This window comes from Cnephaeus nilssonii (genome assembly GCF_951640355.1).
Source record: "Cnephaeus nilssonii genome assembly, chromosome: 6".
Taxonomy (NCBI): domain Eukaryota; kingdom Metazoa; phylum Chordata; class Mammalia; order Chiroptera; family Vespertilionidae; genus Cnephaeus; species Cnephaeus nilssonii.
The window spans coordinates 34194248-34206728 of record NC_137077.1 but is presented as its reverse complement, the minus strand read 5'-3'; the positions used below and the strand labels follow the sequence as shown (position 1 = coordinate 34206728).

At 42.2% G+C, this 12481-nt stretch overlaps 2 protein-coding genes across 5 annotated transcripts in view; one reads left to right on the top strand and one right to left on the bottom strand.

Moving 5' to 3' along the window:
* FGFR1OP2 (FGFR1 oncogene partner 2) overlaps positions 1–2901 on the bottom strand; it is a 21045-nt gene extending 18144 nt beyond the window's left edge. For both annotated transcript variants that reach the window (XM_079774459.1, XM_079774460.1), the window contains exon 1: positions 2670–2901. The gene's annotated coding sequence lies outside the window, so the exon portion shown is untranslated. The remainder of the gene's footprint in view (positions 1–2669) is intronic.
* INTS13 (integrator complex subunit 13) overlaps positions 1907–12481 on the top strand; it is a 27383-nt gene continuing 16808 nt past the window's right edge. Inside the window, exons 1-6 of one of the 3 annotated variants that reach the window (XM_079774456.1) lie at positions 1907–2314; positions 4585–4820; positions 6281–6355; positions 8101–8303; positions 8665–8745; positions 10510–10600. In XM_079774456.1, coding sequence (XP_079630582.1) covers positions 2302–2314; positions 4585–4820; positions 6281–6355; positions 8101–8303; positions 8665–8745; positions 10510–10600 — 699 coding nt within the window. In that variant the 5' untranslated portion in view covers positions 1907–2301. Of the gene's footprint in view, positions 2315–3093; positions 3628–4584; positions 4821–6280; positions 6356–8100; positions 8304–8664; positions 8746–10509; positions 10601–12481 lie in introns of those variants that run through there. The other 2 variants (XM_079774458.1, XM_079774457.1) reach the window with 2 other exon arrangements.

Sequence of the window (12481 nt, the reverse complement as noted above, 5' to 3'; positions counted from 1 at the left end):
AACCTAATCTAAACCAATGGGCCAAGGAGCCATTGGAAGAGTTGCATGGATGTACATACACCAAACACAGTCTGTAGTCTAAAATATTTCACACATATAGCCCACTATTTTTCAAATATAGACACATACTAGAATAATAAAATACAAAATTATTTAAAAGCATAGTTTTTTGCCATTATGCATAATCTCAATCAACAAATACAACTACTTGTGTGTTAGCAGTCCACTGTTCCTCATATTCAAACAGGTCAGTTGCCTGGCCAGCATGGCTTAATAGTTGAGCATCAACCTATGAACCAGGAGGTCATGGTTCGATTCCAGGTTAAGAGGATATGCCTGGGTTGCACGCTTGATCCCCAGTGTGGGGCATGCAAGAGACAGTCAATCAATGATTCTCTCTCATCATTGATTTTTCTATATTTCTCTCCCTCTCCTCTGAAATCAGTAAAAATAAAAATTTAAAATAACTCCCCCAAAACAGGCCAGTGGCCATTTAGCTTATGTGCAAGTTTCCTTCTGGCTCTAAAAATTCTATGATTTTTAAGAGCACTAAGGACTCCTATTACATTATCCTAGGTAATAAAAGGCTAATATGCAAATCGACTGAACGGTGGAACGACCAGTCGCTATGACGCGCACTGACCATCAAGGGGCAGACACTCAATGCAGGAGCTGGCCCCTGGTGGTCAGTGCACTCCCACAGGGAGAGCATCGCTCAGCCAGAAGCCGGGCTCACGGCTGGCGAGCGCAGTGGTGGTGGAGGGTGCCATCAGTCGGACATTCCCCGACGGCTCCTGGACTGCGAAAGGGCGCAGGCCGGGCTTAGGGACCCCCCACCCCAGTGCATGAATTTCGTGCACCGGGCCTCTAGTTTTTATATATGTATACATAAATATTGCCTGCTAGGCACCAAGTATTAGACTAGCGTTGGCTACAAAGATGACTTAGACATGATTCTAGACTCAAGCTCACATATATGAGCAAGTAAAACAACCTAATAAATACTCCAGAATTGTTTCAAGTGCTTTGGGAGCACAGTGGTATTATCAATGGCACCTGGGGAAGTCTGAGGTGACAATGATCTAAGACTTGGGTTTTGATAGGTGGCATAAAAATAAAAAAGGAAGAGTAAGCATTCTAGATAGATGATACAGCACATACAAAGGCACAGAGCTGCCCAGCTGGTGTGGCTCAGTGGTTGAGTGTGGACCTATGAACCAGGAGGTCTCAGTTTGATTTCCAGTCAAGGCACATGCCTGGGTTGCGGGCTTGATCCCCAGTGTGGGGCATGCAGGAGGCAGCCGATCAGTGATTCTCTCTCATCATTGATGTTTCTCTCTCTCTCTCTCTTCCTCTTTGAAATCAATCCTATATCATAAAAGGCTAATATGCAAATCGACTGAATGGCGGAATGACCAGCAGAACAACGTGCACTAACCACCAGGGAGAAGACACAATGCAGGAGCTTCCCCCTGGTGGTCAGTGCACTCCCACAGGGAGAGCACCGCTCAGCCAGAAGCTGGGCTCATGCTGGCGAGCACAGCAGCGGTGGCCGGAGCTTCTCCCACCTCTGCAGCAGCGCTAGGGATGTCCGACTGTGGCTTAGGCCTAAGCCTCAGTTGGACATCTCCCCAGGGCTCCCGGACTGCGAGAAGGCACAGGCGAGGCTAAGTGACCCCCCCTCACCGAGTGCACGAATTTCGTGCATTGGGCCTCTAGTGTGTGTGTGTGTGTGTGTGTGTGTGTGTGTATTAAATATATATATATATTAAATATATATTAAATATATATATATTTAATATATATATTAAATGTCAAAGGCACACAGCTGTGAAAGTGCACAACATGTTTGGGGAAGCAGCCAGCTGTCTGGTATGGTTGGATAGTAAGGTATCTGGAGAAGCAAGACTAGATTGGGACTGATAGTACAAGGTCCTGAATGGTACTGCTTAACCATTAGGAAATAGTTCTGTCAGCAAACACGGTGACTGACAAAGTTTAGGGAGCGATATAAACAGACTTGTATTTCAGAACGGTAACTCAATGGGAAGGATGATGGCGGGGAAGCTCAGCTGGGGGAGGGCAACTGCACCATTCTGGGGAAAGAAGAAATAATAGAGTGCAGTGCGAGTGGACATGCAGAATCAAGGACGAAGGTTTCCAGCCTGGCCAGCAGGACTGGATACAGGTACCACTATCAAACACGGGATGCAGAAGAAGGGGGCAGGAAGAAAACCAGGAAAAGAGTAAGCAATCCTTGGAGGGCAGTTTCAAGAAGGAGAAAAGAGTCCTCCATGTCCTATGCTGCAAAGAGGTAAACTGAAAACAGAAAGGGTCCCCGTTCCCTCCCCTCAACGGTGAGCTCCCAGGTGGGTTAGGCAGCAAGAAAACGGACGGAAGGTGTGTCCCGAGGGCCAGGGCCACAGCTTTTCATGAAACTTTCCGCACCTCAGTCCCGGAAAGAGGAGCTCAGAACTGAGGCCGGGGAGAGGAAGTTCGGCTCCCAGGAGGGGCTAACGGCGGGGCGGGGGGGGAAACGCCGAGGGCCGAGGGCCGAGGGCCGCGGGCGACCGGTAGCTCAGGAGCAGCAAAGCACCAGAGCGGCCCGGGGAAAGGAAGCTAACGCTCCCTCCTCCGCCTGTTCTAGCCCCTGGGTTTATTCCACTTACTCTGGTCGCAGTCCCTCGCAGCCGTCAGGCGATTAGGACTCAGAGCCTCTGCCAACGGGGACCTATGCACCCACTGGAAGAGAGTCCTTTCGCCTGTTCAGCTTCTTCAGCGAGCAGTGGCAGAACGAGGCTGAGGTAGTCGGCGGGCAACCGGGGGATCGGCAGGGCTCGGCCCCATCACTGGACCGGGAACCGCGTCCCACTAGCGCTCCCAACAGCACTCCAACCTCGCGAGACTTCCTTCCTTGCGTCACCGTGGGGGCAGACCCAAGAGATTTAACTTGCAGCTTCTCCCTGACATGCGCGAGAGGTGGGGGCGGGTCCAGTCTAAGCCCCGCCCCATTAACATACTCAGGTTTTTTTTTTTTTTTTGCTTGGTTTATCACAAAGTCTCGCGAGTTTTGCCAGGGAAAGCGGCCTCGGTGAAGAGACCGAGAAGGGGAGACCGGGTGGGAGGGCCTTTTGCGCTTAAGGGCCCGTGGCTGGTTTAGCCGGTGTTGTGGTTGGTACTTCGCTGATGGGGAGGCTCTCAGGTGGCCCGGAACATACTTCCCAATGGGTGATTGGGAAAATTAGCGGGTAGAAAATCTTGAGGGTCGGAGGCATTTTTTTTTTTTCTTCTTCTTGGCTCCGCCCTCTTCCCCGTTCAGCGACCTGGGCGTCTGGCCCACCGAGGGGGAAGGGCAGCTTTGGCCGGGCCGTCGGAGAGTGCTGTGCGCACGCGCGCACCCCAGTGTGTGAGTGTCTGTGTTCGCGCGCACGCGCGCGCGCTCCCGCACTTAGGAAGCTGGGGGAGAGCCGGTGTGCTGAGAGATGAGCGGGGAAAGCGCAGCCCCCGCTCTGGGGTACCAGACCCTCCCGACTGTGCGCTGACCCTCCCCACCCAACCAGCAGCCTTTGCCTGGGAGGCCGTGGTCCGTAGCCTCGGTTCGTTTCCACTTCAGGACCAGGCACGAAAGTAAGCTAACCTCAATCCTGAGGTCTTCCTTACCCACTCACCTTGTACTTTCCACCCCGCACCCTCCAGCAGAAGCGAGTCTAGATTTCTCAAAGAAGAGTTTGGCATGAAGGGGAAATGCGTTGGAAAGCAGGAGAAGAAGAGAGAGCTGGATCGTAAAAAGTCAGTTCGTTTTAATGAACACTTCTGCTTACCATGTGCTGTTTGGATGTGGATTGTCTATGAAGCAGAAGATGTTATTAGCGAAGCGAGGGAGTTTTTGTAAGGAAAAGTTTCAAGAGTTCCTCCTCCCCACCAAGGCGATGGGAGCACCTGAGTTTGACTGTTCTACATGGTAGATGACTGTGGTGGCTCGCAAGCTAAGGGGGGGACATTGTGAATTTGGGGGTCCTTTTCCTAATGCGAAGACCCGATACGCAGTTACGTTAGATGTCTGTTATGTTTTGGTCTTTCCTATTGCTGTCACTTTTGTTTCCTGTTCATTCTACCCCCTTCCCTTTTCAGAAGTCTCGAGACTTTTTGGAGGGAGGCTCAAAACGGCTGACTTGGGTTAGTTTGGGGATTTATATGGGATTGCTGTCAGTTAGCGAGGATCATCAAAAGTGTGTTTGAAAAAGTATTTGTCGTTTATTATGTTTGGTATTATGTAAGGGGATCAAGTACAATGATTTGTGAAAGTCTTTTGCCCATTTTAAATTCATTCAACAAGCAAAGAGAATATGTAATTTTTGCCTGTGACTGATAGAGTGACAGCTTAATATGATGTTGCTCATCCCTTGAATTGATACTTTGTGGTCAGGACCTCATTAAATCTTGTCCTTGGTTGAATACATTTCTTTGGATACTGATTGTTCATGTTTCCTACCAAATCTTCTTGAAGAAAAGACACATTAGAAATAATGTAAGATTTAAATGTTATGTATAAGATCTTTGGCTAATACATTTTATCCCTTACAGGTGAAAACAAAATGAAGATTTTTTCTGAATCTCATAAAACAGTATTTGTTGTGGATCACTGCCCTTACATGGCAGAATCATGCAGACAACATGTTGAGTTTGATATGCTGGTGAAGAATAGGACCCAAGGAATCATCCCATTAGCCCCTATATCTAAATCATTGTGGACTTGCTCAGTAGAATCTTCCATGGAATATTGTAGAATAATGTATGATATATTTCCTTTCAAAAAACTGGTGAGTGTGAAGTACAAGCAAAATGATGATTTGGGGAATGTACTTACTGCCTATAACATTTTTTATATATGAATTTGCTGTAAATTTAGAACTGTTTGTTTACCACTTTAAAAATGTGATATGTAGAACTCCCCTTTGGGATTAAATGCCATGTGTATTTAGTTGGGACCAACAGTAACACCTAATAATTATGAAGCACTACGGGTGCCAGGCATATTCCAAAGCGCTTCATGTATATTAACTCTAACTCTCACAACAATCCTATAAGGTAGCTGCTGCAATTACTAGGATAATATTCAAAGTATATAGTCACCAAAGTGGAACAGGCACTGACCATTGATTGTTGCTAGCCTAAGCAGCAGGGATGTTGTCTGTAAGCAATTTGTCAGACTGTGCTGGTATGTACCATCTGAATATCAGCCTTTTTTATTACTGCCATGTTGGAGATGAAGCTGAGGTGGTGATATATTAGAAAATATATCAAATGATGACTATGTTTCTTTTTGGGAGAAGGGTGCGATCATTTCATTTCATCTTACTTGATACTATTTTTTAAAAAAGGTATTTTTATTCATTTCAGAGAGGGAGAGAGAGATAGAAACATCAGTGATGAGAAAGAATCATTGATCCGCTGCCTCCTGCACGCCCCTCACTGGGGATTGAGCCCTCAACCTGGGCATGTGTCCTGACCGGGAATTGAACCATGACCTCCTGGTTCATAGGCCAATACTTCACCACTTAGCCATGCTGGCCCAGTGATACTATTTTTGTTTTGCTGAATTTTAATTAAAAATTTAGAATAAAGTCCAAATTAATTATTTTGACTTTCAGTGCCCTATGTGATATGGCCACTGCCTATGTTTTTTTTTTTGTTTGTTTTTTTTTTGAGAGTTTATCTCCTGCCCTTCTGTCTGCTCTGACCTTCATTCTTTTGGGGGTACTCACTTAAAGGCCTTTGCGTTTTCTGTTCACTATACCTGGAATTCTCTATCCCCAGCTCTTCCCATGGCTCATTTCTTTTGGTCATTTTGAATTTCCTTCAGTTGCCACTTGTGTAGAGAGCCCTTCTCTGTCCAACCAACCTAAAGTAACTAACCATCTTTTTCTTCACATTTATCACTCTGAAATGATCTTGTTTGTTTATTTGTTGGTTCCCTGCACTTCTTTCTTATCATACCACAACTGCCAAACCTCTGGTTTTCCCCACAATTTGACAGAACTGTTTTATTCCTCACTATATTCCCATACTCCAGCGCTGAGAATAGCACCTGACATGTACTAGGCATTGTATACCTATAAAATGGATGAATGACTCAACCAACAAATCAGTGCTAGAGACCTCATATTATTTTATTTTTAATTCTTTTTACTATTAACTAGTGGCAAACTTTACATTTTAAATATGATGTGACCAGATGGAATTGGAGTTGAATACTAATTATTTCTTTGAAATCTATTAGGTGAATTTCATTGTGAGTGACTCCGGAGCACATGTTTTAAATTCCTGGACTCAAGAAGACCAAAATTTGCAAGAGGTATGATTCAGGTTTTGAACTGTGGCCTTTTTGAAAATTTCTCATCATGTTTCAGTAATACTTTCATAAAAAATAAATTTAAAATTTTTGATCAATATAGGATAACTAGAGGCCCGGTGCACGAAATTCGTGCACGGAGGGGGGGTGTCCCTCAGCCCAGCCTGTACCCTCTTCAATCTGGGACCCCTCGAGGGATGTTGGTTATCCCTCTCACAATCCAGGATTGCTGGCTCCCAACTGCTTGCCTGCCTGCCTTCCTGATTGCCCCTAACCGCTTCTGCCTGCTAGCCTGATCACCCCCTAACCACTCCGCTGCCAGCCTGATTGATGCCTAACTGCTCCCCTGCCAGCCTGTTTGCCCCCAACTTCCCTCCTCTGCCGGCTTGGTCACCCCTAACTGCCCTCCCCTGCAGGGTTGATCGCCTCCAACTTCCCTCCCTTGCAGGCCGGGTGCCTCCCAACTGCCCTCCCCTGCTGGCCATCTTGTGGTGGCCATCTTGTGTCCACATGGTGGCAGGATCTTTGACCACTTGGGGGCAGACATATTGTGTGTTGGAGTGGTGGTCAATCTGCATATTACTCTTTTATTAGATAGCATAGAGGCCTGGTACAGGAGTGGGGGCCAGCTGGTTTGCCCTGAAGGGTGTCCCAGATAAGGGTGGGGGTTCTCTTGGGGCATGTGGCAGCCTGAGCAAGGGGCCTGTGGTGGTTTGCAGGCCAGCCACGCCCCCTGGCGACCCAAGCGGAGGCACTGATATCTGGAATTTATTTACCTTCTACAATTGAAACTTTGTAGCCTGGAGCAGAGCCAAGCCTCCTGCATGCTCCACCGGCAGCCATTTCTGTTTGAGTTAATTCACCTTCTATAATTGAAACATTGTAGCCTTAAGCAGAGGCCTGAGCCCGGCCAGGGTGTGCGGAAAGCTTTGCTTTCTCCGTTACCGCGGGCAACCCTGGCCTGATCTCTCCAGCTCCGTGGCTGCCGCCATTCTGTTTGAATTTGTTTACCTTCTATAATTGAAACTTTGTAGCTTGAGTGGAGGCTTAGGCCTGTCAAGGGCAGGCGGAAAGCTTGTTTCCGTCTGTTGCCTGGGAAACCTTGCTCTCGGTGGCTATAGCCATCTTGGTTTGGTTTATTTGCATACTCGCCCTGATTGGCTGGTGGGCGTGGCTTGGGCTGGTGGGCGTGGCTTGGGTGTAGCGGGAGGTATGGTCAATTTGCATATTTGTCTATTATTAGGTAGGATATATGCACATTGTTTAAAAACATCTCCTAATACTAAAAGTAAAACAGCTATCTTTAGTTCAATCTTTCCCCACTTGAAAGCAAACTTACAACTCTTGCTCATTTAGTATATACTTCCATATTCAAAAAAATTTTTTTTTGCTGCCATTTATTTACTTAAAGAAGTTTCCTTTTATTTCTAGTTTGTTGAAAAGCTCTTAGATTTTGTCAAATGCGTATTTTTGGAGATAATGTAATTTAAAATTTTTTCTGTTAATATGATAGGCACATTAATTAATTTTTGGATTTTTAAATCAACTTTGCATTCTAGGGATAGTCCCCTTGGTCATGATTTATAATTATTTTTATATGTTGCTCAATTTGGTTTGCTAGTAGTAATTTGTTGAGGATATTTGTGTCCATATTTATAAGATATACTGGTTTATAGTTTACTTTTCTTGTGATGTCTTTGTCTGACTTGTGCATACTCTTGTCATCATATTGTTTTCCCATTATTTAGCTAATGGCAGCATTAGCTGCTGTTGGGCCCCCTAATCCACGGGCAGATCCAGAATGCTGCAGTATTCTACATGGCCTTGTTGCAGCAGTGGAAACCCTCTGTAAAATTACGGAATACCAACATGAGGCCCGTACTCTACTAATGGAGAATGCAGAACGTGTTGGAAATAGAGGGAGAATAATTTGCATTACTAATGCAAAAAGGTGAGATAATAACAGTAAATCTTTCACAGGGGGAATTTTACTCTCTCACAGCTTTTATTTTAAAAAGTAGAGACAATATGTTAGCATTTAAACATATCACAAATGGCCTTTCTAATATTGAAGCTTTGTTTATCCAATTCTAAAATAAAGACTCATCTCAGTGAAAACTTTAGATTGTCATCATGTAGGTTAATTTGACTTCTCACTAGTTTTTCAGTTGGTTATTTGGTGTTGTGAATGAGCACCTAAAAACAATCCTTACTGAAGTAATTTTAAATGCCTGTAGCTGAATAGAGTCTGTTTAATTTTTTCTCTTACTGTTTATTCCTTTAAGTTTGTTGTATCTTTTTTATGCCACTAGTGATAGTCATGTGCGAATGCTTGAGGACTGTGTTCAGGAAACGATTCATGAGCATAACAAGCTTGCTGCAAATTCAGATCAGTGAGTATAATCCACATATGAAATATATATTCAATTTTATAGTTATATATTTCATTCTAATTATTTCAATAATTTTAATAGAAACTGGTAAAATTTTCTTGAATTCTCTTCTGACTCTATAAATTAGTCAAAAGATGTGTTTGATCAGAAATTTTATTCCCTATTTCCCTTTAACTTTAAGATTTTACTTTTTTCCCAAAGGAAAGGTGATCAGAACTATAACATAATGTATAAATTTATAATGCATATTTGTTTTGATAGCTTGCTCTCATATTCTTTCAAATTTATAAAATGAATAAATTGTCAGTGGCATTATTCATTATGGACCAATTAAAACATAACAAATTTCAGTATATAAATGTTTTTAAAAGCAAAAAGCTATTAAAAATATGTTTTGAGCTGTTGCAATGTGAAGTCTAAATTAGATTGAGCTATTATTAATCTCCTTAAGTGGAGTACTGGTATTATTGTTAATAAGTAAGATTATTCTCACGAGGTATTTAGGAATGAAGTATTTCCTTTGCAATTTACTATCTAATGGCATAATAAAAAAAAGTGTATGTCTATTTAGGTACATAGAACAAATATAGCTATCACTTAGTGAATCTAGTTTAAGGATATATCAGTATTCATTGAATAGTATCGTTATTTCAATAACTTTTCTATAGGTTTGGAAATTTTAAAATAAAAAGTTGGAAACTTTTTAGCATTACAAGTTCTGTTATCTTCGAATAACTAATTATAGGTCAAGGTTAATATTGCCTGGTTTTGTCCTTAAACAACGTTAGTAAAAAGGAAACTAATGCACAATATATTAATTTTCTCTGTGATGGTTATATATTGAAAATTATACCTGATTATAAGAATTTTCTTTTTTTTATTCTTTAAACACAAAAATTATTTTTGCATTTGAATTTAATTCATTTAGTGTTCATACAAGTACAACAGTTACACAGTTTTTCTAAATATGTAGCTTTTGGGTTAACAGTAGTATCTGATTATAGAGTTACGCTGTTTTGGTAAATTAAACTCTCAATAGTTTACCTGCCTAGAATCTTTACATTGAATGCACATAGTTTAAAAACATCACCTAATACTAAAAGCAAAACAGCTATCTCCATTCCAGTCTTTCCCCACTTCCTAGAAGCAAACTTTCAACTCTTGCTCATTTAGTATATACTTCCACATTTTTTAAAAAATATATATATTATTGATTTTTTACAGAGAGGACGGGAGAGGAATAGAGAGCTAGAAACATCGATGAGAGAGAAACATCGACCAGCTGCCTCCTGCACACCCCCTACTGGGGATGTGCCCGCAACCAATGTACATGCCCTTGACCGGAATCGAACCTGGGACCTTTCAGTCCGCAGACCGATGCTCTATCCACTGAGCCAAACCGGTTTCGGCTCTACTTCCACATTTTTAAAAAACATTTTTTTACTGCCATTTATCTACTTAAAGAACTTTCCTTCTATTTCTAGTTTGTTGAAAAGGTCTTAGATTTTGTCAAATGTGTTTTCTTGTATTTTTGGAGATTATGAAATTTAAAATTTTTTCTATGGATATGATATGCACATTAATTAATTTTTGGATTTTAAATTAACTTTGCATTCTTGGGATAATCCACTTGGTCATGATGTATAATTATTTTTATATGTTGCTCAATTTGGTTTACTAGTAGTAACTTGTTGAGGATATTTGTGTCCATACTTATAAGAATAGTATGTATTCTTATATTCTAAGTGAAAGTTTTTCTTTAAGTCTCATGCAGATTCAGAAGTGTGAGCTAGTCTTGATCCATACCTACCCTGTTGGTGAAGACAGCCTTGTATCTGATCGTTCTAAAAAAGAGGTAAGTGCAGAAGTAATAGAGAAAAGATCATTTTTAGTTATTAATAATAAATGCTGACAAGGGTTAGCATTATAATGATCACATTGCCAACATTTTCTGCTAAGAAAATTCAAGGTGGGGCAAAGCAGGTTTATAGTTGTAAGTACATGAAACACTTAGTTTATTTATTATTTCGCATTATTATTAATTATTGTATTATTATTATTTATTAGTTAATTGTATTATTTTTTCATCAGAACAACTGTAAACCTACTTTTGCCCCACTCCGTATTTACAGTTTTCAAAGAACCTGTATAGCAAAACACCTAGGTTGGTTCTTTGTGTTATAATTGTACATTTTAAAAGTGTTTCCTGTTTAGCCTTGTCTGAGTGGCTCAGTTGTTTGGAGCGTCATCCTGTACCAAAAGACTCTGGGTTTAATTCCTGGTCAGGGCACATACCTAGGTTGCTGGTTCAATCCCCAGTCTAGGTGTGTACAGGAAGCAACGGATCAGTGTTTCTCGCTCTTCCTCTCTCTCCTTTCCTTTCTCTAAAATATATAAAAACCTATCCTCAGGTGAAGATTTAAAAAAAACACTGTTTTCTGTTTTGCTTGCCTTTTGACATTTAATTAAATGTGTTGTAAAACCATACATAGTTTGCATTGTTCCTAAAATTTCAATTATTGGAATTGGTTTCAGTTGCTTTAATGATGTTTTATTCCTTAAAAATCTTCTTTTTCCTCATTAGAAAAGCAATATACTCTGACAAAAATACACTCTAGTAACATAGAAATTAATTTTACCCAATCAGATGGGGGAAAAACTAATTTCCAACCTTGGTTTTCCTTTTTAAATAGATTTGAACATTTTTGAAGGAAAAGATAAATCTGTTGATTGTTAAAAGGATTTGCATCACGTAATATTCTCTGTCAGTGGTCTATGTACTATTTACATAATTGTATTAAATGTGTATGTTCTTACATTCAGGTTTTTCTCTTAGCCTTATTTAATACTAGAGGCCCAGCGCACGATTCAATCGTGCGGGTAGGGTCCCTAGGCCTAGCCTCCTGCGATCAGGGCCATCTTCTGCCTGTTCGCCAGTCCCCAGGCCCAATGCTGCCTCCGCCGCCGCCACTGAGCTGCCAGGCTGTTGGGATCACCAGCTCATCCCCAGCCGCTGCCGCTGCCGCTGCTGCTGGGGCTTGAGGTGCTGACGAAGGGGAGCACGGCAGGGGATCCGGGTGCGGACAACCGGCTCCCCGCCTCCGATGGCAGCGGAGCTGGGTGTCCAGGGTGTCCGAGGCAGCCCCCCTCAGCTGCCGCCAATCCAGCCGTTGAGAGGCAGGACGGGGGGGGGCGGGGGGGGGGGGGGCGGGAGTCCCGCGCCTCTCAATGGCCGGATATGCCACCCCGAGTCCCGCCCCCCAGCCTCCCACCGCCCAATCGTGGGCGTAGCGGAGTGATGGTTATTTGCATATTGCCTTTTTATTATGAAGGATAAACATGTGAAGTATTACCTTAGTCTATGAATGCTTGGTAGTTATGTGGTATTTTTAGGTCATTAGCTTTATTGTTGTGTTTTTAGATGATTTCCAGTATAAGCTCCCTTTTTACTAACTTTTATCTGCATCTTTTGATAATGTGGCATTATGTTTGCTTTACTTTGTGATAGCTAAAAAGCTTATTTACAATAAATATTGTTACCCTGGAATGAGTAAACTTTTGTGTTACCTTGTTATAAGTAAAGTTTGGCTGCCTTGTCATATTTATTGGTGATAAAATATGATGTTTGTAGTGATTTCCACATTCCTTATAAGTAGTTCTATTTTTCGGGCATTGTCCTCTCCTCAAAATGAATTATTTTTCTACAGTATTTCTGTGGGCCACTTCAGATCCATTT